This window comes from Morus notabilis, unplaced genomic scaffold (assembly GCF_000414095.1).
Source record: "Morus notabilis unplaced genomic scaffold, ASM41409v2 Scaffold458, whole genome shotgun sequence".
NCBI lineage: Eukaryota > Viridiplantae > Streptophyta > Magnoliopsida > Rosales > Moraceae > Morus > Morus notabilis.
The window spans coordinates 28,439-52,728 of record NW_010358644.1 but is presented as its reverse complement, the minus strand read 5'-3'; the positions used below and the strand labels follow the sequence as shown (position 1 = coordinate 52,728).

Below are 24,290 nucleotides of genomic sequence, written 5' to 3'. Positions count from 1 at the left end.
CTTTTGCACGTGCCTCTCCTTCGTAGTTTTCCATAAAAAACTGATATTTAATTCTGCTTTTTCCTAAAGTTCAAATATTTCGCGGAAACCAGAAAGCGCCTAATTTTGGACGAAAAGACGATAAAAATAATTTAAGATTCCCGCTCAATTCGTCGTTTCAAATTTCAAATGAAAAAAAGGCCTTTCATATGCCCAGAGGCTTGACATCAGCCCATTCCATCTTCACTAATTTCAGATCTCGAAAACCCTCGCAAAAACCCGCCTGAACGCCTCCTCTCTCTCTCTAGCTTTCCAAAAGCCCTCGGAGAGTTCTCACATCTATCTCTCTCTCCTTCCGAACATGGCGAAAGGCAGAAAGAGAGATTCCGCGGCGGAGGACGATACCGGTAGCAAAGAGAAAAAGATCCGAAGAGCAATGGCCGAGCAGGATCCGGAGCCGGTGGAGGATGTGGAGGCCGAGAACTCCGAGGAGGAAGCGGAGAAGCTGGAGGGCGTAGATATGGCGCCGAAAAGGATGAAAGCGAAGCGTAATGACGGAGATTCCGAGTCCAAGCTCGTCGGAGACCCAGTTCCGATGGAAGAGGCCAAGCAAAAATGGCCAAGGAGGTACCAGGTGATTCTCCGAGTACTATCGTTCCTCGTATTTTATAGTTTCTGCTTCTCATTTTTAATTTTGAACTTTTTTTTTCTCTTTTGATTTGCAGGGAAAGGAGAGGACTAATTCGCCGAAGGAGAAAGAGTGAGTTTTGTTCGGAGTTGCTGTAAAAGGCTTGTTTTTTAAGCGTTACTGAAGGTTTTTGTTTGTTTGCAGAACTGAAACTGAAGACGAAGATGGAGATTTTCAAGCTAAGAGCCACTATACCCAAGCTATGGTAGAAGGAGTTGTGTTTAATCTGAACGACGATGCTTATGTCAAGGTAAGCTTTCTCAGTGATCTCTTAATTAAGCTAAACTTTTTATGAAGATTTGTTGATATATTGAGATTATTGCTTTCAGGCTGAAGATGATAAGCCCGATTACATAGCAAGAATCGTTGAATTCTTTGAAGGAGTTGATGGTGAACGATATTTCACGGCTCAATGGTTTTACAGAGCTGAAGACACTGTAAGAAAATACCTTTTTTTTTTTTGCTTTTTGCTTTTTATTCTTTCCAAACAACACGTTTCTGGGTTTACTGAGGTTCACGTGTTTTCGGATTTTGATTCACAGCCAATCAAGGATCTGGCAAACCACGCTCAGATGTTTGATAAAAGAAGGGTTTTTCTGTCTGAAATTAGGAATATCAACCCGATAGATTGCATTGTCTCTAAGGTCAAAATTGCAAAGGTTTCTCCCAATGTACGTTGGTACCATGAGCTTGTTTTTATGAAATTGTGTGTTTCCCTTTGTATTATCTGCTTGTATGATTATACATCTACTGTTACATATCTTATTTTAATGTTCTTTCATTTGTTACTAAACTCTAGCTGGATTTGGAGGCAAAGGAGAAAACTATCCCTGAGTGCGATCTTTATTATGACATGAAATACTTGGTTCCGCACTTGACATTTGCATCACTGGAGACCAGTACGTTGTTAGCTCTAATTTGTAGTAACTAGACAAGTTGTAGACCTTATTCTTGTTTGCTGAAAATAGAATTCTCTTTTTGATGGTGCAGATACTTATAGGCAAGATAGCGAAGCTTCTTCTACCATTTCTAGTGAAAGTGGAAGTAGTGGAGAGGTTTTTCCAAACATCAGTTTGAGAAAGTCTGAGATGTCTCTTCTCGATCTGTATTCTGGGTGCGGTGCGATGTCTACTGGACTTTGCATTGGTGCAAAACGTAGTGGAATAAATCTTGTCACTGTAAGCCAAATAATGCGTTATTCATTTGATTTGTTATATAATTTGTGATTTGTGATTCACGATCGTGGTATTTTCTGCGCTTAATTTGATTCTTTTTTTTTTTTTTCTACAGAGATGGGCGGTCGATATAAACTCTTATGCTTGTGAGAGTTTGAAGCTTAATCATCCTGAGACCGAGGTACTCCCTTACTTGTCTGTTGTGCTTGAGAAAAAATGATATTCTATTTCTTGTGATTATTATTGTTTGTTTCCAACCATGAGCAGGTGAGAAATGAGGCTGCAGATGATTTTCTGCATCTCCTTAAAGAGTGGGATAAGTTAATTTCTGAGTTACAAGAGTATGACTCAAGTGGTGGGGTTGATGATGCTTCAAATGATAAAGACGAGAGCAGTGATGATAGTACTAATCCGTCAGAAGTTTATGAAGTGGAAAGGCTACTTGGTGTTTGTTATGGTGATCCCAACAACGTCAAGAATAGTGGCTTATACTTTAAGGTATTAAATAGTTAGCTTCTTAGAATTTTTTTGTCTTATTCTTTTCACATTATAGTGACAACCATTAGAAATTAAAATGTCTGTTGCTTAGAGATAGCCAATTGAAAATGATAACATTATATCGCACTATATAATTAAGCATTAGCCTTTATTATTTGCTGTAATTGTCCTTTAATAATTTATTTTTAGGCCTTTGAACACTTTAAGCTTGTGGAAAGCTGAATCTCTCCATGTATTTTGTTAAAGAACCTAATGTTTTCTAGTCTCATTAATATTTGGCTAAAGTAAGATGAAGTAATTGGTTAGATAAATTGATCCACAATAATCTGTAGAGTACTTGTTTGTTGATTGATCATTTTCATTAAGTTTAAACCTTTTCCTTTTGTTCAAAAGTAATCAGTTTTTTTTTTTTTTTTTTTTTTTTTTTTTTTTTTTTTTTTAAGGTAATAAGAATGTGTCGTGAGTGCTATAAAATTTGGTTGCGGCACATCATTTTTATTGTTTTTTATCAACGTTAACTCAGTCGAGTTCTCAATTTCTTCTGCTGTAAATTGATTATTATTCCTTTAATTGAAATTTTTAGGTTCGGTGGAAGGGTTATGATTCTGATGAGGATACTTGGGAGCCTCTTGATGGCTTAAGGTATTAATCTTCTATAGAAAACTTCCATATATTTCTTGATTGTAAAAAGTTATAATCTCTTAAATGTGCATTATTGAGAATTTTTATGTTTTCTTATTTTGACCAGCGATTGCAAAGACCGGCTTATGGACTTTGTTAGAGATGGTTACAAGAAGAAACTTCTTCCTCAGCCAGTAAGTGTTTATTTTTTATTAATCATGTTGTTGATTAGTGCTAGCTGTTCATTTTTTATTTTTTCAAAATTTTTTTTAACACTCTCATAATTCTATTGTTCTAGGGTGATGTTGATTGTATTTGTGGAGGTCCACCGTGTCAGGGAGTTAGTGGCTTTAACCGTTACAGGAATAAAGAGGACCCCTTAGCTGACACGAAGAATCACCAGTTGTTAGTCTATATGGACATTATTAAATACTTGAAGCCGAGGTATATCTTAATGGAAAATGTTGTAGACATATTGAAGTTCAAGGATGCATTTTTGGGCCGATATGCGCTAGGATGTCTTGTGTCCATGAATTACCAGGCCAGGATAGGAATGATGCCTGCTGGTGCCTACGGTGTGCCACAGTTTAGAATGCGTGTTTTTCTATGGGGTGCTCATCCATTGGAAGTGAGCACAATATAACCTTTTTTAACACTTACTAATTTCTTGTTAAAAAAAATTTCTTTTTCACTTTTTTTCCCTCTCTGTTGCAGAGATTACCTCAGTACCCTCTACCAACACATCAAGTTGTTAACCGGGGAGTTGTTCCTAAAGAGTTTGGGGTAGACGAGTCATCTAGATTTCATTACTTTGCTGTTTTTATTTTTGTTTTTAATTTAATGATCGGTTTAATATCTTCTTTTGGCTAAACACTGTAGGAAATTCTTGTTAGTTACGATGACATCAAAGAAAGTAATTTGGAAAGTGCTCTTCATCTTGAAGATGCAATAACTGATCTTCCTGAGGTATGCTTTGGATAAAATATTTATTTACAGTTCCATATAACGCCATTTTTATTGGTTCGTTGAGCATGTAACAAAAGTGGATTCATTTTTATAGATTGAAAATGATGAAAGCCGAGATGAGAGACCGTATGATGGCGAAGCTCTTACAAAGTTCCAGAAGTACATTAGGTTAAATAGAGAAGGTGAGTCTAAGTTAGAGAAATACTAGTGTTGCTTTTTCTATTCATGTGTCAAATAGTGAATGTAGAGACACAGAAACATGCAATGCTTTATATGTATTATATATGTATTATAATATGTCTGTACTTTCTAAGCCCTCATGCTTGTTTATTTTTTCTTTTCTTATAGAGGTGATTGGTATTGAGGGTGTGACTACAAGTTCTCTAAAATCTGGTATGCTGTTTGATCATCGTCCTCGAAAGCTGAACGATGATGATTACGAAAGAGTACAAAGTATACCTAAGAAAAAGGTTTGCATAGCTGTACCTTAAAGATTGTAATTACATTTCTTGAACTTTTACTATCATTATAACTGTATCAGTAGCTCAGTTCTTTTTGTTGTGTGTGTGTGTGTGTATATATATATTTTCCAGGGTGCTAATTTTAGAGACTTGCCTGGAGTGTTAGTTGGCAGTGACAATATTGTATACCTAGATTCTACGATTCCGAGGCCCATGGTTGCCTCTGGGAAGTTTTTGGTAAAAATTTTGGCCGTGTCTTGTTGAATAATTTGATTGCAAGCTGAGTTTTGCGTTCACTTACTGACTTGTTTTATTGTTATTTAACAGGTTCCTGATTATGCTATTAAATTTGTGGGTGGCCGATCCACAAAGTAGGTGCCTTTTTTTTTTTTTTTGTATTGTGACATTTTCTTTTTCAATTCTCGTTTCAATATATCTGACACATTTGATATCCAGGCCATTTGGTAGAGTGTGGTGGGACGAAATTATCGCCACTGTTGTGACAAGAGCAGAACCCCATAATCAGGTTCGTAGCAAGTTTTTTGTTTGGCCCTTTTGCAATATAGAGTGCATTTGTACTTGTTTTTAACTAGTCATGGTTGTTTAATGTTGCTAGGCTATAGTTCATCCTCAACAAGACCGAGTACTATCAGTTCGAGAACTCGCAAGATTGCAAGGTTTTCCGGACTTTTACAAGTTTTGTGGCCCAATCAAAGAGAGGTATATAATGAACTAACAATGGACATGGTTCTTCGATTGTTTGTAACATCTTTCTTTTAGAGACTCAGCAACTGGACTAGTCTATTCGGTTATACTTCGTTTCTCTAAATGTTTTTCAAGTTCCTTTTCAGGTATATTCAGATTGGAAATGCAGTATCAGTACCGGTTGGTATTGCGTTGGGCTACACGTTGGGTCAGGCATGCCAAGGGTTATGCGGCGACCACCCTTTGACGGAGTTGCCGTTCAAGTTTCCTGACTGTCTTGCATTGGAAGCAGATAATTTCGAGTGTGAAGATGTAATGTAGAATTGTAGATTAAATTATTTCCTGTGATTTTTATTAGGACAAGGAAAGTGTTGTCAAAACGTGACGAACTATTTCTTTTCATTCTTAATGAGAGGGAATTTATTGAGAAGAATTAGAGTTTTGTGACGATAAAAAACTTTACATTTAATTTTTTTATTATAGTAAAATTTTTTTTATATAAAATAATATCTTAATTTAAATTAGCAAATTAAATAAGTCTATTATAGGCAGTAGCTTGGCAAGAAGTATTTTAAAACATTTTTCGGGTTCCATCTGAACGTGTTCAGATGTTTTGTTCTGATATGGAAGGACAAGCATGGAAGGAAGATAGTCAACAGTAAAGGAAAAAGAAAAAAGAAGTAATTATTTAGATTTTGTTTATTTTATTAATTTAAATTTAAAATTTAAGTTTTAATACAGTAAAAATTTTTTAAAAATAATTATATTTAATTTTTTTATTATAATAATTTTTTTTTTATATAAAATCACATATCAATTAGAATTAAAAAATTAAATTAGTGAATTAAATGGACCATTATTTTCTTAAAACACAAGAAAATTCCAAATTTCTTTTGCTCCTCGCTTTGTTTGCTTACACTTTACAGAGCCCATATTTCACTCTTAAATATGTCCAATTCGCTGTTGCTTTAACACGGCAATCTTACCTCAGCAACTCCCTAGTGACAATATTTTGTAAACGAGTTCTTTGTATAGTAGATTTTGCTAGTCACATCTTCAGACGCTATTTACATTCAATTTGATTCTGCAATTAGAGTAGTTAGCATTTAGGTGGCGAACACTAAAAACCTATTTTGTGCACGACACATAAAGAGTACACTAGATTGTACAATAATGTGTATTAATTTTGGTTATACAGGTTCTTATACGAGTTAAAATTACATGTGATTTATAAATAATGTAACCTTAAGCATATCATACATGAGTTTTTTACAATAGGGTTGTACATTACATGCATTCTGAAAGCTCTCAAAGAATGAAATTCATGAAAAAACACACTCCATTTATAGGAGTCAAGTTCCAAATCTTCAAAAAAGAAAAAGGTCTATCTTGTTCTAATTTCTCAAGTAAAAATAAATCAAACCTAAAAATCTTAAAAATGATAATTGTAACAATAAATAAAAGAAAAATATAAATCTAACTAAAAATACCCAAATATTGATATAAAAAATCAACGAATAAAACGAATTCATTTAAGCCATGACGGCACGACGCCGTTTGGTCGAGGATTTGGACTTTGTATACTTTTGTAAGCAGTTTGCGGAAGAGACTCGCCTGTGTACTGTGTGCGGCAATGGCGACCGAACTGGAAGAACTTGTGGGCTTCCTCTCTTCACCATCTCCTAAGGTAAGCTTTTCTCGACAGCGTTTGTCTGCCGAGAAACGCAAGGAAAGTAAAGTAAAAGAGCCAGAAAATTCCAAATTTCTCTTTATAGCTTTTAGCTGAAGAAGCATAATTATGCTAAAAAAGAACGAACTTTCTTTCGTCTTCTCAACTTTGCAGCTACCAAATTAATTTTCTCGTTCCAATACTGGAAATTGAGTCGATTCCGTTAATTTATCATGATGATTTCACTTTCTTAAACTTTAATTCTCTCTCATATTTGACGAAGAAATTTGGCTATGCAGGTGACAAAGGCGGCTGTGGATATTGTTCGGGGATTAACTGGGTCCGACGATGGATTGAAATCTCTTTCAATTTATGCTAAGACTGCATTGCCATCGTTGTCTCGGCTCTTAAGTGCCAAGAAGGTGCTCTTTCGACTTCATTATTTAGTCTTAGAATTTAGGATAAAAGTGACCCCTTTTCGAAGCAGACTATGATTATAGGCTGTATTGATAGTTTTAAGAAATTGTCAGTTAAGATTAAAGAAACTTTGAGAGGAAAAAGCTACTTTTGTATTCTATCACACGTAAGTGTACAAAAAAACCGTAAAACCGAAACCGACCGGTTAAAACCGAAAACGACGGTGCCACGTGGAACCGAACACAGTCGGTTCGGTTAACCGACCGACTTCCTCAAAAGTCGGTTCGGTTTCGGTTTTGGGTGTAGAGAGTCGGTGAAAACCGAACCGACCGAGATTGGGTTTTTTTTTTTTTTTTTATGTTTTCGTTTTGTTTTACTTATGACAATTTAAATGTTTTTTAAACTTGTGTTTGTGCAATTATCAATTTTGATGTTGTGCTTGTATTCATTTATTGTGATTCCGTGGTTGCAACTTTACATTGAAGGAAAATTTTACATTTTTTCGTACTTGCGGGTCAAAAATGCAATTAAAGATGCTGGTAACCTGATGATTAACTGAGGTCATCTTCTTGATTACCAAAACCGAAAACCGACCAAAACTGACCGAAACCGAACCGAAACCGAAATTTGGTTAACCGAACCGAAAATGTTAGGTGTGGTTCGGTTTCGGTTCTAACTTTTAGAAAACCGACATGGTCGGTTCGGCTACCGAACCGACCAAAACCGACAAAACTGAACCGACGAACACCCCTACGTAAAGGTAATACACTTGTCTGCTATATACATTTACAGAGAGACTACTCTAGGAATGTCTATTTATGCTATTCTGAGTAAGAAAAGACAAATCAAACTATTCTAGAAAACTATCAACTATTTTGGGTTATTATCTTCTATAATCATGCTGCATATATTGTGGAATTGAGGTCAACTCATTGATCCTCAAATCCCCCTTGTATCCAGGTTGGACAGCTCACGCTAACACTCTCCCTCAAGTTGGTGCATAGATATCATCAATGCCTAACTTGTCTAGTGAGCTATAGAATGCCTTGGTAGGAACTGTTTTTGTGAGTATATCTGCCAACTGATCTTCCGACTTTACAAATGGGAACTGAACAATTTTTTCCTCAAGCTTCTGTTTGATAAAGTGTCGATCCACCTCCACATGTTTTGTACGATCATGTTGGACTGGGTTATGTGCTATCTCTATTGCTACTTTGTTATCACAAAACATATTCATTGGAGACTCGGATGGATATCCAATTTCTTCTAGTAACCTCTTCAACCATAGCAGCTCGCACAAGCCTTTAGCCATTCCTCTAAACTCGGCCTCTGCACTGGAAAGTGCAACCACTTTATGCTTCTTACTCCTCCAAGTAACCAGGTTCCCTCCCACAAAAGTGAAGTATCCTGATGTAGATTTTCTCTCAGTGATACTCCCTGCCCAGTCTGCATTAGTATAGCCATCAATCTTAAGATGGTTATTCTCCTTAAACATGAGTCCTCTTCCAGGCGCTGCCTTCAAGTACCGAAGGATTCGAATAACAGTATTCATATGCTCCTCACTAGGACAGTGCATAAACTGACTCACCAAACTCACAGCATATGCAATGTTAGGTCGAGTACGGGATAAGTAAATCAACTTTCCTACAAGATGCTGATATCTTCCCTTGTTGGTAGGAGCTCGGTCTGAGTCCTCTTTCAAGCCATGGTTCTGAACTATTGGAGTGTCTGCAGGCTTGCAGTCAAGCATTCCAGTCTCCGATAATAAATCGAGTACATACTTTCTTTGTGACAGGAAGATACCTTGACTTGACCTAGCTACCTCAATGCCGAGAAAATACTTTAAGGACTCAAGGTTCTTCATCTCAAATTCAGAGGCTAAATGCTCCTGTAGCCTTTGAATTTCCTCATTGTCATCTCCTGTAATGATCATATCATCAACATAAATTATTAGAGCTGTCACTTTCCCTTGATGGTGCTTCAAGAATAAGGTATGATCTGAGTTGCTTTGTTTAAAACCATGCTTCACCATAGCCAGAGTGAACCGCCCAAACTACGCTCTCGGTGATTGTTTTAGTCCATATAACGCCTTTTTCAGCTTGCATACAACTCGTGTCTTCGATGATGTAAGGAAGCTTGGTGGGACATCCATGTAGACTTCTTCCTTGAGCTCTCCATGGAGAAAGGCATTTTTCACATCAAACTGGTGCAACGGCCAATTTAAATTTGCAGCTAAAGAGAGTAGTACTCTGACCGTGTTTAGTTTCGCAACTGGTGAGAAAGTCTAATGGTAATCCAGCCCATAGGTTTGAGTATATCCCTTTGCTACAAGTCTGGCTTTGTATCTTTCAACTGACCCATCGGATTTATGCTTGATTAAGAACACCCATTCACAACCTACCGTCCTCTTTCCCTGAGGTAGCGGCATCAATGTCCAAGTTTCATTCTTTTGCAAAGCTTCCATCTCCTCAATCATTGCTTGAACCTACTTGGGGTTTTCCATGGCCTCCTGCTCATTTCTGGGTATGTGCTTGGCTGATAGTCCCTGAACAAAGCCCTCAAGAGGTTTTGACAGTCTAGTTGTTGAGACATGATTGGCGATTGGATAGGCTGATTTTTTTTTCCTCCATATTCCGGTGAGTACCTGTCCGGTGGCTTTCCCCTGTTGTGTCTAAAGGGCAGTTTAAAAACACCAGATTCATGAGAGCCAAGAGGGGAGTCTAGAACTTGTACCTTAGGAATATTCTCAGGAGAGTGGCCTGGTACTAGGGGGTGCTGCTCGGGCTGTTCTTGCTCGGGCTGTTCAATTTCCTCATTGTCTAACAACTGCTCAGGCTGCTCATTAATCACTATGGGTTTGTACTGAGGCGTGCATTCATGCTGCGTGGACTGCTCAGGCTGTGGAGAAGGCACGGGCTGCTGCTTAAGAGGCTGCATGGACTGCTTAGGCTACTGAGGAGGCACGGGCTGCTGCTTAAGAGGCTACATGGACGTAGACTGCATGGACTGTATGGACTCGGGCTGTCCAAAAACAAACCATTCTTCCCAATTATCCTCTTCACTCAGTGTCTCCCCCTGAAGAGAATAATCGGTTGGCTTTGGAAAATAGGTTTCTGACTCAACGAATGTGACATCCATAGTGATGTACGCGCGTCTGGTGGTAGGGTCATAACACCTATAGCCTTTTGTGTGTGTTCCATATCCTAGGAAGATACATCTAACAACACTTGGATCTAGTTTCGTTCTTTGATTCCTGTGGAGGTGTACGGAGACAACGCAGCCAAAAACTTTTGGTGAAAGCATGAGAATTGATGGTAGGGGCACATGCTGGGCCAAGTATTGTAATGGAGTACGGAAAGCCAAAACTCTTGATGGCATCCTATTCAGCAAATACACTGCAGTGACAACTGCATCAGTCCAAAATCGCCGAGGTACATGGGCTGCAACCAGGAGAGCTCGTGTTGTTTCTAGGATGTGTCTATTTTTCCGCTCCGCCACTCCGTTTTGTTAGGGTGTTTGAGAACACGCTGTTTCATGGTGGATACCACTTGTCAGTAAATACTCCCCAAACTCGTTGTTGACATATTCCCCCCTATTATTTGTTCTTAGTATTTGAAGATTAGCCGAGAATTGAGTCTTTATCATGCTATGGAAAGACTGGAAAATACCAAACACATCATTCTTATTTTTCATTAAATAAAGCCAAGTCATACGAGTGTAATCATTGACAAAGGTTACAAACCATCTAACACCTGACTGAACAGTGATGGGGGCTGGTCCCCACACATCTGAATGAATCAAAACAAAAGGAATTTCACATTTATTTGACCTTAGAGGAAAAGGCACACGGTGACTCTTAGCTTGGATACAAGTTTCACACTCAAAATCTGATATTTGTAAATTCGAAAATAGTTTAGGAAATAGGTGTTTCAAATAACCAAACGATGGATGCCCTAGTCTCTTATGCCATAACCAAATATGTCTCTCCTTGTTATTAATCTGCCGCACATTATTAACTCTGCCAAGACTGAAATCATCCATGTAGTATAGCCCCCCCTTTTTAGTACCACGGCCTATGATCTCCTTGGTGAGAATATCCTGAAACAAGCAAAACATAGGGTACATTAACACACAACAATTTAATTCCTCAGTTGCTTGTCCTACCGAAATTAGTTTACTTGTAAGAGATGGAACAAGTAAGGTATTTGTCAACAACAAGGAGGGTGAGAGTGCAACTATTCCAGCCCCATCTACCGGATACTTGACTCCATTAGCATTGGAGATACAGGTTCTTCTTTTTTCTGTAGGCTTGATTAAATCTTGTGGATCATTGGTCATGTGATCGGTTGCTCTTGAATCAACAATCCAACTATGGCAATTTTCCTGGTTAGAGCAAAACATAACACATCCACTGTTACCTAGATCATTCGGAGCTTCAGATTCTCTTGAGGAAGACTCTCCCCGTGGTACAAGTGAAAGCTGCAACTGTGATTTTGTGTCTGCAAGTAACGCTCGGCCAGGTTTCTTGCTTGCACTAGAAACACGTTTCTTCTTTGCTTTAAGTTCAATCCGGATATCCATGTAACTTGAAACATGTTTCTTTAGTGTGCTTCGTGTTCCCACAGTGTGTGCAGTCCCCTTCCCCTTGTGGCCTAGCCTTCGTCTGCTTGTCTCCTGCTATCATATGCAGCCCCTGCGGTTTCTGTCCTCTTTTAGAAAGCATCGCGGCTCCATTGGTGAAGTTTTCTTTGGTCATCATAACTGCCTGTCTCATGTCTTCCCTCCGGACGTGTGCGTATGCCTGCTCTACGGTGGGGAATGGTCTCATGTGGAGTACATTGCCTCGGATCTTATCGAGACGGTCATCTAGCCCGTCCAAGAAGGTATAAACTCTATCTTCTTGCACAATAGAATTATACCTCTCTATGTCTTGTTCACATTCCATCTGGTTCGGTCGTCGGAAATCAATCTCCCTCCATAATCCTTGGAGATTGTTGTAGTAAGTTTCAATGGATCCTCCTCCTTGTTTAAGTCTCATCACCTGTCTCTTGAGTCCATAAACCTGTGAGGTGTCAGCTCCATCAAAATAAGTCGTGGCTATGTTGTCCCACACTGCCTTTGCCGTTGGAAATCTGATAAAATTTCCTATCAGACTCAGGTCCATAGAGTTAATCAGCCATCCTTTCACAATGGCGTTTTCAGTCCTCCATTTTTTATAACTCGGGTCTGTCTCTTGAGGTTGATGCAATTCCCCATTTATATACCCGAGTTTATCCTTGCCTGCAACGTACATCTCAACCACCTGAGACCACAAAGCATAGTTGGTTCCATCAAGTTTCACTCCGATCTGTCCTGCCGCTTCATTGCTTGAAGACTGGATCTGAGTCTGGTTCAGCATCCGTGCCATCTGGGTTGCCAGTTCTGTCATAGCAGCACTCTCTCCTGATGAATCTTGCGCCACCACAATTGAATCATCCATTCCTGCAACGTACATCTCCTGCTCCTCCACTCTCTCTTTTTCTTCTTTTTTTCTCGCGTGTTCTATAGGTCCTAGAATCTACGCTCTGATACCATAAAGAAACTTTGAGAGGAAAAAGCTACTTTTGTATTCTATCATACGTAAAGGTAATACACGTGTCTGCTATATACATTTACAGAGAGACTACTCTAGGAATGTCTATTTATGCTATTCTGAGTAAGAAAAGACAAATCAAACTATTCTAGGAAACTATCAACTATTTTGGGTTATTATCTTCTATAATCATGCTGCATATATTGTGGAATTGAGGTCAACTCATTGATCCTCAAATCCCCCTTGTATCCAGGCTGGACAGCTCACGCTAACAAAGATGAGTTTGAAAATCAGTTGAAATGAAGTAATGTGTGTGATTTTATTGTTTTCGTCGGGAGTTTGTTTCTGTTTGTGTGTTTAATATTGTTGTTTTGACAATTCAGGAGATTTCGGAACCCGCAGCAGAAGCTCTTGTAAATCTTTCACAGGATTCTGTTTTGGCAGAAAAGATGGTCGAGATGGGAATGACTAAAACGGCCATGGATATGTTATATAAGCCAGAGTCTAGCATTAGACAATTGTTGGTTATGCTTCTAGTGAATCTTACGCAGTTGGATGCTGGTATCACTTCCTTGCTTCAGGTGTGTTTTCCTAAGCCTTACTTGATAATATTTCTGTATGTTTACTTTAATGGATTAATCACTTATAATTGAAATGCTTTAATTTTCAGACTGAAGATGAGAAGATGCAAGGACTTTATGTTATGAAGCTTGTTAGATCATTTTGTAGATCCTCCAGTGAAACTAGTGGTAAATCGACTTCTAAGTTTAGTCAACTTCTGTCCTGTATGTTAGCATGTTTATTTGTCAATACTCGAAAAGTGGTTTAACATAGTCTGACACTTTTATTTGCACACCTACCAGAGGATGCATTCGAACATGTTGGTTCCATACTTGTAAACATCTCGAATCAGGAAGCAGGAAGGAAACTTTTATTGGACCCTAAGCGGGGGCTTTTAAAGCAGATTGTTAGACAGTTTGATTCAAGTAGTTCATTGAGAAGGAAAGGGGTATGTATAATTTCAGTAACTCAAAGTCCCTAGATTCTTTTATGTTATTGTCCTTGCTTGTTTTTAGAGAAGTATGCGTCTTTCGGCTGTCGCCTTTAATTAGTAATGACTTATAATGAATAAGCAAAGAAGCAGGATGGGAAATCTGATTCTGTGTGTTTTGTATGTCATCTCAGGCTTAGTTGGGGGGGTTTTTTTTTTTTTTTTTTTTTTTTTGTAGGTTTTTGGTACAATTCGCAACTGTTGTTTTGAAGCTGAGAGCCAGCTACAGAATTTGCTTTTGATGTCAGAGTTTCTTTGGCCAGCTCTACTTTTGCCAGTTGCTGGAAACAAGGTAGTCTAACCTTTTTTACTCAAAACTACGGCCTCGTTCAGTTTGTGGATTCGAGTTTTCAATTCGAGTTGAGATGTGATTTTATGTTAGAACTTTTCACTATAACAGAAAAAGTTAGATTAGACTTTTTGTGAGAGCTTTTAACTGTAGCAAAACTGGAATTGAAAACTCAAATTAGTGAAATAAACGAGGCCTACCTTATTTCATCAGACTGGTCAGATGCTGCTTCATTATATAGTTTATCGGCTATTTTATTTGATGTATATATCTCTGTTCCCTGCTGCTAGTTTCGAACTTGAGTAGAAAAAAGCTCCCCTTGACTTAACGCTGGGATTTTGTGTGTTTGTGTGTGTTAGAGAGAGAGAGAGAGAGAGAGAGGGTCAAATGCTGCTTCATTATATAGTTTATCAACTATTTTAGGAGGGACATCGATGCTTCTTGAATCTACATCGAAGTATTTGGTTGCTTGATAATGGAACAAAAACTGCATAATGGGTTGAAACATCGATGCTTCTTGAATCAACATCGAAGTATTTGGTTGCTTGATAATGGAACAAAAACTGCATAATGGGTTGTAGCTTGATTGGAAAAGATTTATCAGTATACACAAACTTTTACCAAGTCCAGGGTAGTGGATAAGGTTGTTTGCAATTCATGATAGTTAAGTGGTAAAACCCTAACTCAACACACACTTGAATCGAAGAATGGAATCTTTATGATGGATCAATCTGTACAATCGATAGAATTGATCAACTAAAACCCTAACAATGGTGGAGGTTCGAGAGTCCACCGCTCTCCCTATCTTGGATTGTCCAAGAATTACACCAGAAAAACTTGGCCCGCTGTCACTAATTCTCAACTTACTATTTATTTTTACCTTCATACTTATAGATGCACTAAGTCACCCACGCTACCTTTAGCATATCACAGAACTTAAGGCCCCTGCCTCACCTTCCTTATGCTTCCTAGCATGGGTCACGTGGATTGGGGGCTTATCATTAAGATTAAGCTGCTATTTGTTTTGATAAAATCGCTCATTAGTTTGTTCTAACATAGAACTTATTAGTTTGTTTCATATTTATAACAAAAATGTATCAGATTGTAATTCTTTTTCCAATTTACGTTTACGCACACGAATTTACTTTTACTTTGTTGCAAAACAAATTATGATTTAAGATCTTTTCTATTGTGTCTGCGCCTGTTGATATGTTGCAAACTGGTGGCTATTATCTTCATTATTTTTTAATTGTTTGGTGATTCTTCTAGGTTTACAGTGAACAAGACACGTCAAAAATGCCCCTTGAACTTGGAACCGTGCTCTCAATTGAACGTGAGACAGTTGTTGATCCTGAAATTCGAATTCAAGCACTGGAGGCAATATACTTGATATCATTACAGGTCAAATAAGTAACACCTGGCTGTGTTCTATGTTCTTACCTGCTACCAAAACAAATATAGTTTCTCCGTATCTTGAATTAAGGGAATCCTGATCTTGATTTAAGAGGGGTCCGTATTTTACGTGCACGTTGGAAATTTTCTACAAGTTATATTCACAGTTACCTGTCAAAAATTAAGAGTGCTATAAGTTGTATTTGTCTTGGGTTGATAATCATACTAGTGAGAAACAAGGGTCCAAATTTAAGAACAAAGGAAACATAAACAACAAAGACGAGGTTGATAAAGGAGAAAATATAATCGGATGACACGGTATCAAATTATCGATATAATTTTCTCCTAAAATGTCTAATGCACAAATATAAGTCATCAGTGTGCAAAACCAGCCTTGAGCCTACATCTTACAATGACTCCATTTGTGAGCATTTTGTTCGGAAAAAAACAGATTTTTCTGTAGGAGCTGTTTCTACAGGCTCTCTATTTTATGTCCTTTTAGAGTTTATGTCACAATTGTATCAATGAGTAATTACTTCTTGTCAAGGAGCTGTTTTTACGTGCCCTTATCCAGTTTCACCACATTTTTCCAGGAGGCGGGCAGAAGAGCCTTTTGGTCTGTCAATGGACCCAGGATAGTACAAGTTGGGTATGAAGATGTAGAAGATCCAAAAGTGATGGAAGCATATGAACAACTTGGTTCCTTGGTATAAAGCATAAAATCCTCATTCTACTTCTTCTTTATTAGTATTATTATTTATTTTTTTTAAACTGAGTACTAAAATGTTATTTCCTTTTCTGTTTTACTAGTTGGTTAATAGCGGTGGGACAGAGGAACCTTCCATTGAGGCATCCAAGTAGCAATCTAGCTTTTATTCATTCAAGTGACGGATGATTATTGGAGAAGAGCTTGATAGTACTAATTATGAGGGTGATTGGAACTCGAGTGACGGTTTTGCTTATATTGTTCATATGTGACAACTGCCTTTAGCCACATACTATCAACTTCTGGATGTTGGTTAATTTAAAGCAGATCTACAGGAAAGTTGTCACACTGCAAGGATGAAACGAGAAAAGGGAAAGGGTTTGCTCCGTTCGAATGTGCTTTAATTTTTTAAGTCTGTTGATTTTGTAAGAATTACAATTTGATTTAGTTGCTTAAGCCGGAAACTATTTGGCCGCACAAGTTACTATGGTTAGCTCTAGTTGGAACTTGGAAAAGCTTAGAGGAAGGAAAAAGGTGTGATCAAGAGTTTCCTAAATAGGTTAAGTGGAAATATGGAAACTTTGAAAGGTTAACTTATTTTCCCCCGAACACATACATTTTATTATGAAGACCGTCTGTTAGATTGTTGCAAAGAAGGGGACCAGTTCAAAATATTACTCAATCGAGGTTATTAATTTATCGAAGTTATATTGTGTTTGCATTGGTTGAGTTATCGATCCTAGTTTTGTAATGTTCGAGGTCTGGAAACTATGTCGAAGGTTGGAACTTGAAACAGCCTCTGAAGAGAGATTTTGTGATGTCAAATACTAACGAAATTGGTGGAGAAATGCATTGGATAAACATATGCTCTGCTGTCCATTTCGGTGATTCAAAGATGGTGATAAAAAGGATTACGTGCTCATATATCTTTTCTCCTTCTCTGTGCATACATTTTATTGACATTTTTTTAACAATATTTTCTCTACATTTTACGTTATCTAACATATTTTTCGTCTTTTTTTTTTTTTTTTGAAAAACTTATTTTTCCTCACAGATTTCGCTTCTCTGATTCCAAAGTCCAAACAACTAGAGTAGCGAGCTTTCTAACTAATTTTTCATCTTAATATCAACGACAACGTAATGCTCAAAACGACAATGTAAAATCGCAAAATGGCGTGAGGAGGATTTTAGTAAATCTCTAATTTCTCGGCAAACGAAAGAAAAAGGAAAAAGAACAAGCTAAAAACTATTCTATTACCTAGTACGATCGAAATTAGTTTCGTTTGGGCGCCCAAAAATGCCCGCGAATCACAGTAATCGTTTGGGCGCGAAATAATATTTCAAAAGGAGGAGATGAAAAAATAAAAAAACAAAAAAAATGACGAAAAATTCGTTCCCGCCAAAGGCTAAAAATAAATCGGTTATCTTCTTCTACATCTTCATTTTGCAATCTGCAAAAACCATCCCTCTACCGCATCATCCCCAAATCACAGTCCCTAGGGTTTTATCAAATCGGACCTCGTACTACGATAATGGATCTCTCCGAGATTGCGAAGAAGCTTGAGATCTCAGAGTCAAAGCACCTCATTCGGAAAGCCGCCGAGCTTCGTCGCCTCTGCGACGTCCAGTTCGATTCCTCCATAATTGGCGTCGTAAGTTTTTGTTCCAATCCTTGGATAATCGAAAGAGCCTATGAATTTTGTGTTTTTGATTTTGAAGTGGTTGTCTCGGTAATGTCGGAGTTTGTTCGTGATTTGCAGGGAGAGGTTTGCAAAGCTGTGATCTGTTTAGAAATCGCGGCGACAAGGTAAATTAGGCACCTTAATTTTTGTGTAGTTTATTAATGTTTGGATTATAGTATTAGTCGTGCATTTTACAATGTGATTTCAATGATTCGTAGAATGGGGGTTTTGTTCGATCGGTCAAGTGCAACAAGGTTGAGTGGAATGTCCGAAAAGGCTTACACCAGATCGTACAATTCGCTTCAGAATGGTCTTGGTGTCAAGTGAGTCACTTTCATTTATCACTTTTGTGGTTTTTTCTTTTAGGTCTCGTTCAATTTGTGGATTTGAGTTTTCAATTTGAGTTGAGATGCAATTTTATACGAGAGTTTTTCATTGTAGTAGAAAAGTTAAATGTAAACTTTTGTGAGAGTTTTTAACTGTAACAAAATTAGAATTAAAAACTTGAATTGGTGAAATGAACGAGGCCTTAATATTTCTTAGTACTTAAAAAAATGTGTATATTTGGTGATGCAGGAATAAGCTGGATGTTAGAGAATTAGCCATTCAATTTGGGTGTGTTAGGATTATCCCTTTTGTGCAGAAGGGCATGTCGCTGTAAGATCCGTTCCCTTTTTGTACAATTCTGCTGTTTTCAATATCCGTCAGTTTATAGTAAAGAGTGAAACTCTTAGTTGATGTGGCTAGATTAGATAAAAGAGTTGTTAGGTGTTTGACGAAATGTTTCTGAGCAACTAAGTTTATTATTTTCACATGTGAGGCGGACACTGCTGGATATCATTGGTTAAAGTTAGTCAGATTTTTATTATGGAACTTTAGAGGTGTTAAATGGGTTTATTTTGTTAAACAATTTGGTTCTAACTCTGGGTTTTGCATGCTTTTGCTTTTTAGATATAAGGAACGGTTTCTTGCATCGTTGCCAGCTTCTCGTCGTGCAAATGCAGACTTTGCTCGACCTGTATTTACTGCTGTAGCGTTCTACTTGTGTGCAAAAAAGCAAAAGGTACACCCTTAATGAATGTACTCGTTGTTACTAACACAGACTAGGGATAAAATAAATGAGCCTACCTATAATTCCTACTCATTCCAATGTACCGTTGTTTATCTGTTTTACAGCTAAAGGTAGACAAGCTTAAGTTGATTGAGCTTTGTGGTTCCTCAGAATCCGAGTTCTCTTCGGTAAGAGCTGCATTTCCTACTATGCAAGTTAGTTGCTCTCGCCAACTATGGTTTTCTTGGATTCAAATGATTAATGCAATGATTAACTTTACTGGCAGGTTTCTACTTCCATGAAGGACTTGTGTTTTGATGTTTATGGCATAACAAAGGAGAAAAAGGATCCTAGGGATGTGAAGGGAAACCGAGGTAGGTTTCATTGCTATATTCATTTTGGAAGTCTGTGACTTTATCTTCTATGATACGCTTTACTTGGAAGCTTTTAATTTCATTAGTTGTTTATTGCTTTACACTTTTGTACGCAGAACTGCTAGATGTTTTGCCAGGAAAAAGGACGCCTGCGGATGGTGGTTATTTATCTGACGAAGGAGAAGAGGTACAAGCATTCGCGTTATCTGATTGCTTAGGTTGCTATTAGCTGCTGACTTTGGTTGCATTCGCTTCTAATTAGCATCTGCATGCAAAGGCATGTCTGTGGAGTCTGTCCTAGTCTTTTTCTGTAGTCGTGTTGGCCCTAGGTTGAATAATGTTACAATCTCTTATTTGCCATGTCTATTGTTCAATAGTATACATATGAAAATTGAAAATCCTTTCCAAAAGCTACATAGGTTCTTTGTTCTCGTGTTGATTTCTTTACAGATATGAAACCATAATTCTTTTTAGCACATTTTCCAAGGGATGTATTGTGACTTCTCATTTCTATGAGCTAGTAATGGCTTTTGTTGTACGTGAAAATTGTTCAAAACAAAGAAAACCTGTTCAATTTGAACAGAGAAGAGGACCTATATGTCAAACCAAATTGGATACCATCCTCCATCCATTTTCAAAGCTAAGGTTCTACATGATGAATATTGCAAATTTATGTGAATGATATCTGAATATATTTTTGAATCAAACTAAAAATAAAAATTAAAAATCAATTCAGGGTTCTCTCACCTATCGTTGTAATTGTTAGACATTAACATTGTGAATTTGCGTGAATATTTGAATGTTTTTTTAATTCATTTTTCCTCTTCTTCTATGTCTTCAAATACCCATTGAACAAAATTTTTTATGCAAAATGCTTGTGATGAACTTGCAGCTGTCTAGTTACAAGCGGCACAAGAAACTGGAAAAGCATGCATATGACGAGTGGAAAGCTTCTGTCCTTGATTCTAACAAAGAATGTAAAGAAAAAGGTTGTTTTTTTTTTGGACATTTCTTCTTTCTCTCTCCCTCCCCACCACCTTTTTTTTTTTTTTTTTTCCCCTCAAGCACATCAAGTATCAGCAGTCCTTCAAGTTGGCTAATCTAAGCATATTTATCTGCTTTTACCAGTTGGTTGTAAGCGGACCACACAAACTCGGCTCAACTTTCTGAAGGAAGCACAGGATAGCCAGAAGTTGGAGGCTCTATAACGGATGTCATGCCTTTTTAAAACACATCAAACAATGGATATCAAGGTTTGGCTGGTCGAATCTGCTGAAAGTTTGAGTGAGGAGAGCACACTTTAAGTTAATGCTATTGCCCCAAAGTGTTGGATTGATTCTTTTTTGCAATCTGGTGCTGTATGTTGTTGCTTTCATCATCTTGGAGTTTCTCACTCAGCATATGAGATTGAACTCCTTTCCTTTCAATTGAACATTGTATAGAATTACTCGTAATGGAATTATCTATTCTTTGCATATCATATATTCCCATGTTTCATATCTAATTTAAATAATGAAATTATCTATTCTTCATTATGGTCTCATCATGTTTCTTTTATTGTAATGTTGAATAATATTATTTATTATTTTGCAATTTTCTTTCATTATGGTTTGGTCATTATTTTAGAGAAAATATTTTCTTTCTATTCATATTTTCTTGTGAGGATTTATGTATCTTTTTGTTTAGAATTTTTCTTTTATTATAGTCTGATTGTTATTCTAGAGAATATTTTCTTTCTGTTGATGTTTTCTTGTGATATTTTTTGTTTTTTCTTTTTTAGAAATTTTCTTTTATTATGGTTTGATCAATATTTTAGAGAAAACATTTTCTTTATGTTCATATTTTTGTGATGTTTTGTGTTTCTTTTTTAAATTTTTTTTTTTTTTCATTATGGTCTGATAATAATAATTTTTTATTGCAATGTTTTTTTTTTTTTTTGATGATTTTTTGTGAATGATATTACTTATTGTTTTACTTCTCATTTTTATTATGATATAATCATTATTTTAATGAAAATACTTATTTTTTCTGTACATATTTTTTGGTTAAAGTAATTTATTTTTTTCTTTATTAGAATTTTTCTTTCATTACGGTATGATCATTTTTCTTTTTTATTGTAATATTTTTTGACGATTTTATGTACATAATAATACTTATGGCTTTGCTTTTCTTTTCATTATGGGTTCATTATCATTTTAATGAAAATGCTTTTTCAGTTTGGGCTTTTGACCCTTTTTTGTCATCGTTGTATAGTTTTATTATTATTTTTTTTTTTTTGTGTTTTTAAGTGCATATAGTTTATTCTTTTGTTTATTTTTTTGTTTTTAAATAAAAGAGTTGTATTCTCATTACATAATTTTATTAAATGTAATTGTTGTGTTTTTTTTATTTTTTTTTTTTTGTGTTTTTAAGTGCATATAGTTTATTCTTTTGTTTATTTTTTTGTTTTTAAATAAAAGAGTTGTATTCTCATTACATAATTTTATTAAATGTAATTGTTGTGTTTTTTTTTTTATCGTAGTTGACTTTTCTATATAAAAAATTTATAGGGCCTGTTTGTTTTTTATCTCATTTTCATTTTTCACAGTTTTCGAGAAAAAAAATTGAAAATGGATACAGAAAGCGGCCTAAAATTTTCTAAAATTAAAATTGAAAACACCGTTTTCATTCTCTTTTTTTCTTGTGTTTCTGAAAACAAATTTTTTCCACTTTCATGTTTTCATTTCCACTCTGAGATTGCGCGCCGCCCCCCGCGTCTGCGCCCGCCCCTATTATATTATTATTTAATATATTTAATATTATTATTTATTTAATATATTATTAATTTAAATATTATTACATGTTTTTAAAAATTAAACTACTAAACACAATTTCAGTTTTCTTAAACTGAAAATAATCTCAGAATAAAACTACTAAACGCATTTTTAGAAATAATTCCAAAATAAAAATAAAACTATTAAACGCATTTTCAGAAATGATTCCAAAATAAAAATAAAAACGTTTTTGTTTTTATTTTTATACAAAAAACAAAAACGTTTTGGAACCAATTCCAAACGCACTCATAATGTTTAATTTTCAATTGTCTCACTTTTCATACATTTTTTGTGGTTTAATTATTTTTCCTTTTTTTAGAATAAAAATGTCTTTATATATGTAATAGTCAAAGTTTTATAAATAAACAATAAAGTAAGCATTTTTTAAAATAAGGGGACGTTTGGTTGGAGGATTCAAACTATGATTTGAATCATGGTTTATGGTTCATTACAGTGTTTTTTCTCATAAAAAATACACGTAAATTGAAAATGATTCTAATCACATGATTCTAATCTATGAACCAAACATCTCCTAAGATTCTCGGCATTTATATAAATCACCTTTTTTTTAATGTATCAAATCATTGTTTGAACCCAATTTCAAAAAAAATCTTGCCAATTATTAGCTCTTTTGGACTCTACTACCAATTGAACTAACAAGTTAAAGAGAAACTTTCTTCGTTTTCTTTTGCATTACGCGATCGAAACTTTCTTCGTTTTCTTTTGCATTACGCGATCGAAACTTTCTTATTATTTGAGTAAAAAGAAAGAAGAAAAAAAAAAGGAAAACTTTAATCGGCAAAAGTGACTTGTCGAATTTTACTTGTCCCCGGAAACAAAACCTAACAGACCAAGTCCATTAAAGGCTTACAAAAGTGATTTGTCGATTTGAGTAAAAAGAACAAAGAAAAATTTTAGAACGTTGATTTGAGTTTTTAATTTGAGTTAAGATGTAATTTTATCTGACAATTTTTTATTATAGTAAAAAAGTAAATGTGAATATTTTTTAGAGTTTTTTATCGTAACAAAACTCAAATCGTTGAAATGAACGATGTCTTAATTAGCAAAAGTGATTTGTCGATTTTTACCGTCTACAGAAACAAAGCCTATCAGACCAAGTCCGTTAGAGCTTTACTTAAGTACAAATCAAACACTTTACATCTCTTTCAAACACGCATGACTTGTTTAGTTCGCTGATTTAAGTTTTTAATTTAAGTTGAGATGTGACTTTATGTGAGAACTTTTTATCATAGTAAAAAAGTTAGATGTGATAATTTTTGAGAGATTTTTACTATAGCAAAACTCAAATTCTAAACTTCAATCGGTGAAATAAACAGATTAGAGTAATCTCACACCATGTCAGCCTCACTCCCACAAACATTCACTTATATAATAATTTGTTTTCTCGTCCCACTTTCATTCCAACAACGCAAACAAACATCTTTTTATATATTACGTTTTTGAATCTAATTTATTTCTCTAAACGATGAGACCCTAATAAATATGTTTTTTTATTTTTATCTACAAAATCTCATAGCGTATACATACAGTTTCAACTAGTATATAATAAACACAATGGGCCTGTTTGTTTCTGTTTCCATTTTCATTTTTTACGTTTTTCGAAGCAAAAAATTGAAAACGGGTGTTAAAAACGCGTTTGGTGTAAGTTTTTTTAAAAAACAAAAACAAAATCGTTTTTGTCGTTTTGTGGAAATCAGAAAACGAAAAAAAGCTGTTTTCTCCATTTTCGTTTTATTTTCCTTTTCTCTCCCGTTTTCTCTTCAGCCTCCCCCGTCTGAGTTTTTTTTTTTTTTTTTTTTTTTTTTTTTTTCTGCTTCAGCCATTCACCACCGGCGCCGTTCAGATGTATGGCGCGATTCTCGTCGTCTCCAGGGCCGACGGTGACGAAGGAGCACATCTTACTCGCCAAGCAAGTCGGCGTCCCCCCCCAACTCTTCTCCGACTGCCCACCCATCCCTCCCACCATCAACACCGGGGCATCACCATCAACACCGCCACCGTCGAGTACGACTGGGAACTGCCACTACACCCACGTGGACTGCCTCGGCCACGCCGACTACGTCAAGAACATGACCACCAGCGCCGCTCAGATGGATGGCGCGATTCTCGTCGTCTCCGGGGCCGACGGCGACGAAGGAGCACATCTTGCTCACCAAGCAA

At 36.2% G+C, this 24,290-nt stretch overlaps 3 protein-coding genes across 3 annotated transcripts; all 3 read left to right on the top strand.

Annotated features, from left to right (window-relative positions):
• Positions 1-231: 231 nt before the first annotated feature.
• On the top strand, positions 232-5,519 carry LOC21389951 (DNA (cytosine-5)-methyltransferase CMT3). Its single transcript, XM_010092904.2, has 21 exons — positions 232-613; positions 705-739; positions 812-917; positions 997-1,104; positions 1,210-1,338; positions 1,467-1,566; positions 1,658-1,845; positions 1,958-2,023; positions 2,110-2,340; positions 2,924-2,982; positions 3,089-3,155; positions 3,260-3,589; positions 3,676-3,744; positions 3,841-3,927; positions 4,022-4,109; positions 4,276-4,397; positions 4,521-4,625; positions 4,716-4,759; positions 4,845-4,914; positions 5,005-5,108; positions 5,240-5,519. The coding sequence occupies exons 1-21, from the start codon at positions 341-343 to the stop codon at positions 5,412-5,414; spliced, it is 2,556 nt and encodes an 851-aa protein (XP_010091206.1). The 5' UTR covers positions 232-340; the 3' UTR covers positions 5,415-5,519.
• Positions 5,520-6,706: 1,187 nt separating this feature from the next.
• Positions 6,707-16,910, top strand: LOC21389949 (protein HGH1 homolog). The gene is made up of 9 exons (XM_010092902.2): positions 6,707-6,780; positions 7,062-7,184; positions 13,135-13,332; positions 13,422-13,500; positions 13,615-13,760; positions 13,981-14,094; positions 15,361-15,492; positions 16,077-16,190; positions 16,294-16,910. Exons 1-9 carry the CDS (start codon positions 6,727-6,729, stop codon positions 16,342-16,344), a joined length of 1,011 nt encoding a protein of 336 aa, XP_010091204.2. The 5' UTR covers positions 6,707-6,726; the 3' UTR covers positions 16,345-16,910.
• A 795-nt stretch (positions 16,911-17,705) lies between these two features.
• Positions 17,706-20,779, top strand: LOC21389948 (origin of replication complex subunit 6). The gene is made up of 10 exons (XM_024162238.1): positions 17,706-17,841; positions 17,950-17,996; positions 18,090-18,194; positions 18,448-18,528; positions 18,823-18,934; positions 19,048-19,110; positions 19,209-19,296; positions 19,413-19,483; positions 20,189-20,285; positions 20,425-20,779. Exons 1-10 carry the CDS (start codon positions 17,722-17,724, stop codon positions 20,502-20,504), a joined length of 864 nt encoding a protein of 287 aa, XP_024018006.1. The 5' UTR covers positions 17,706-17,721; the 3' UTR covers positions 20,505-20,779.
• Positions 20,780-24,290: the final 3,511 nt, after the last annotated feature.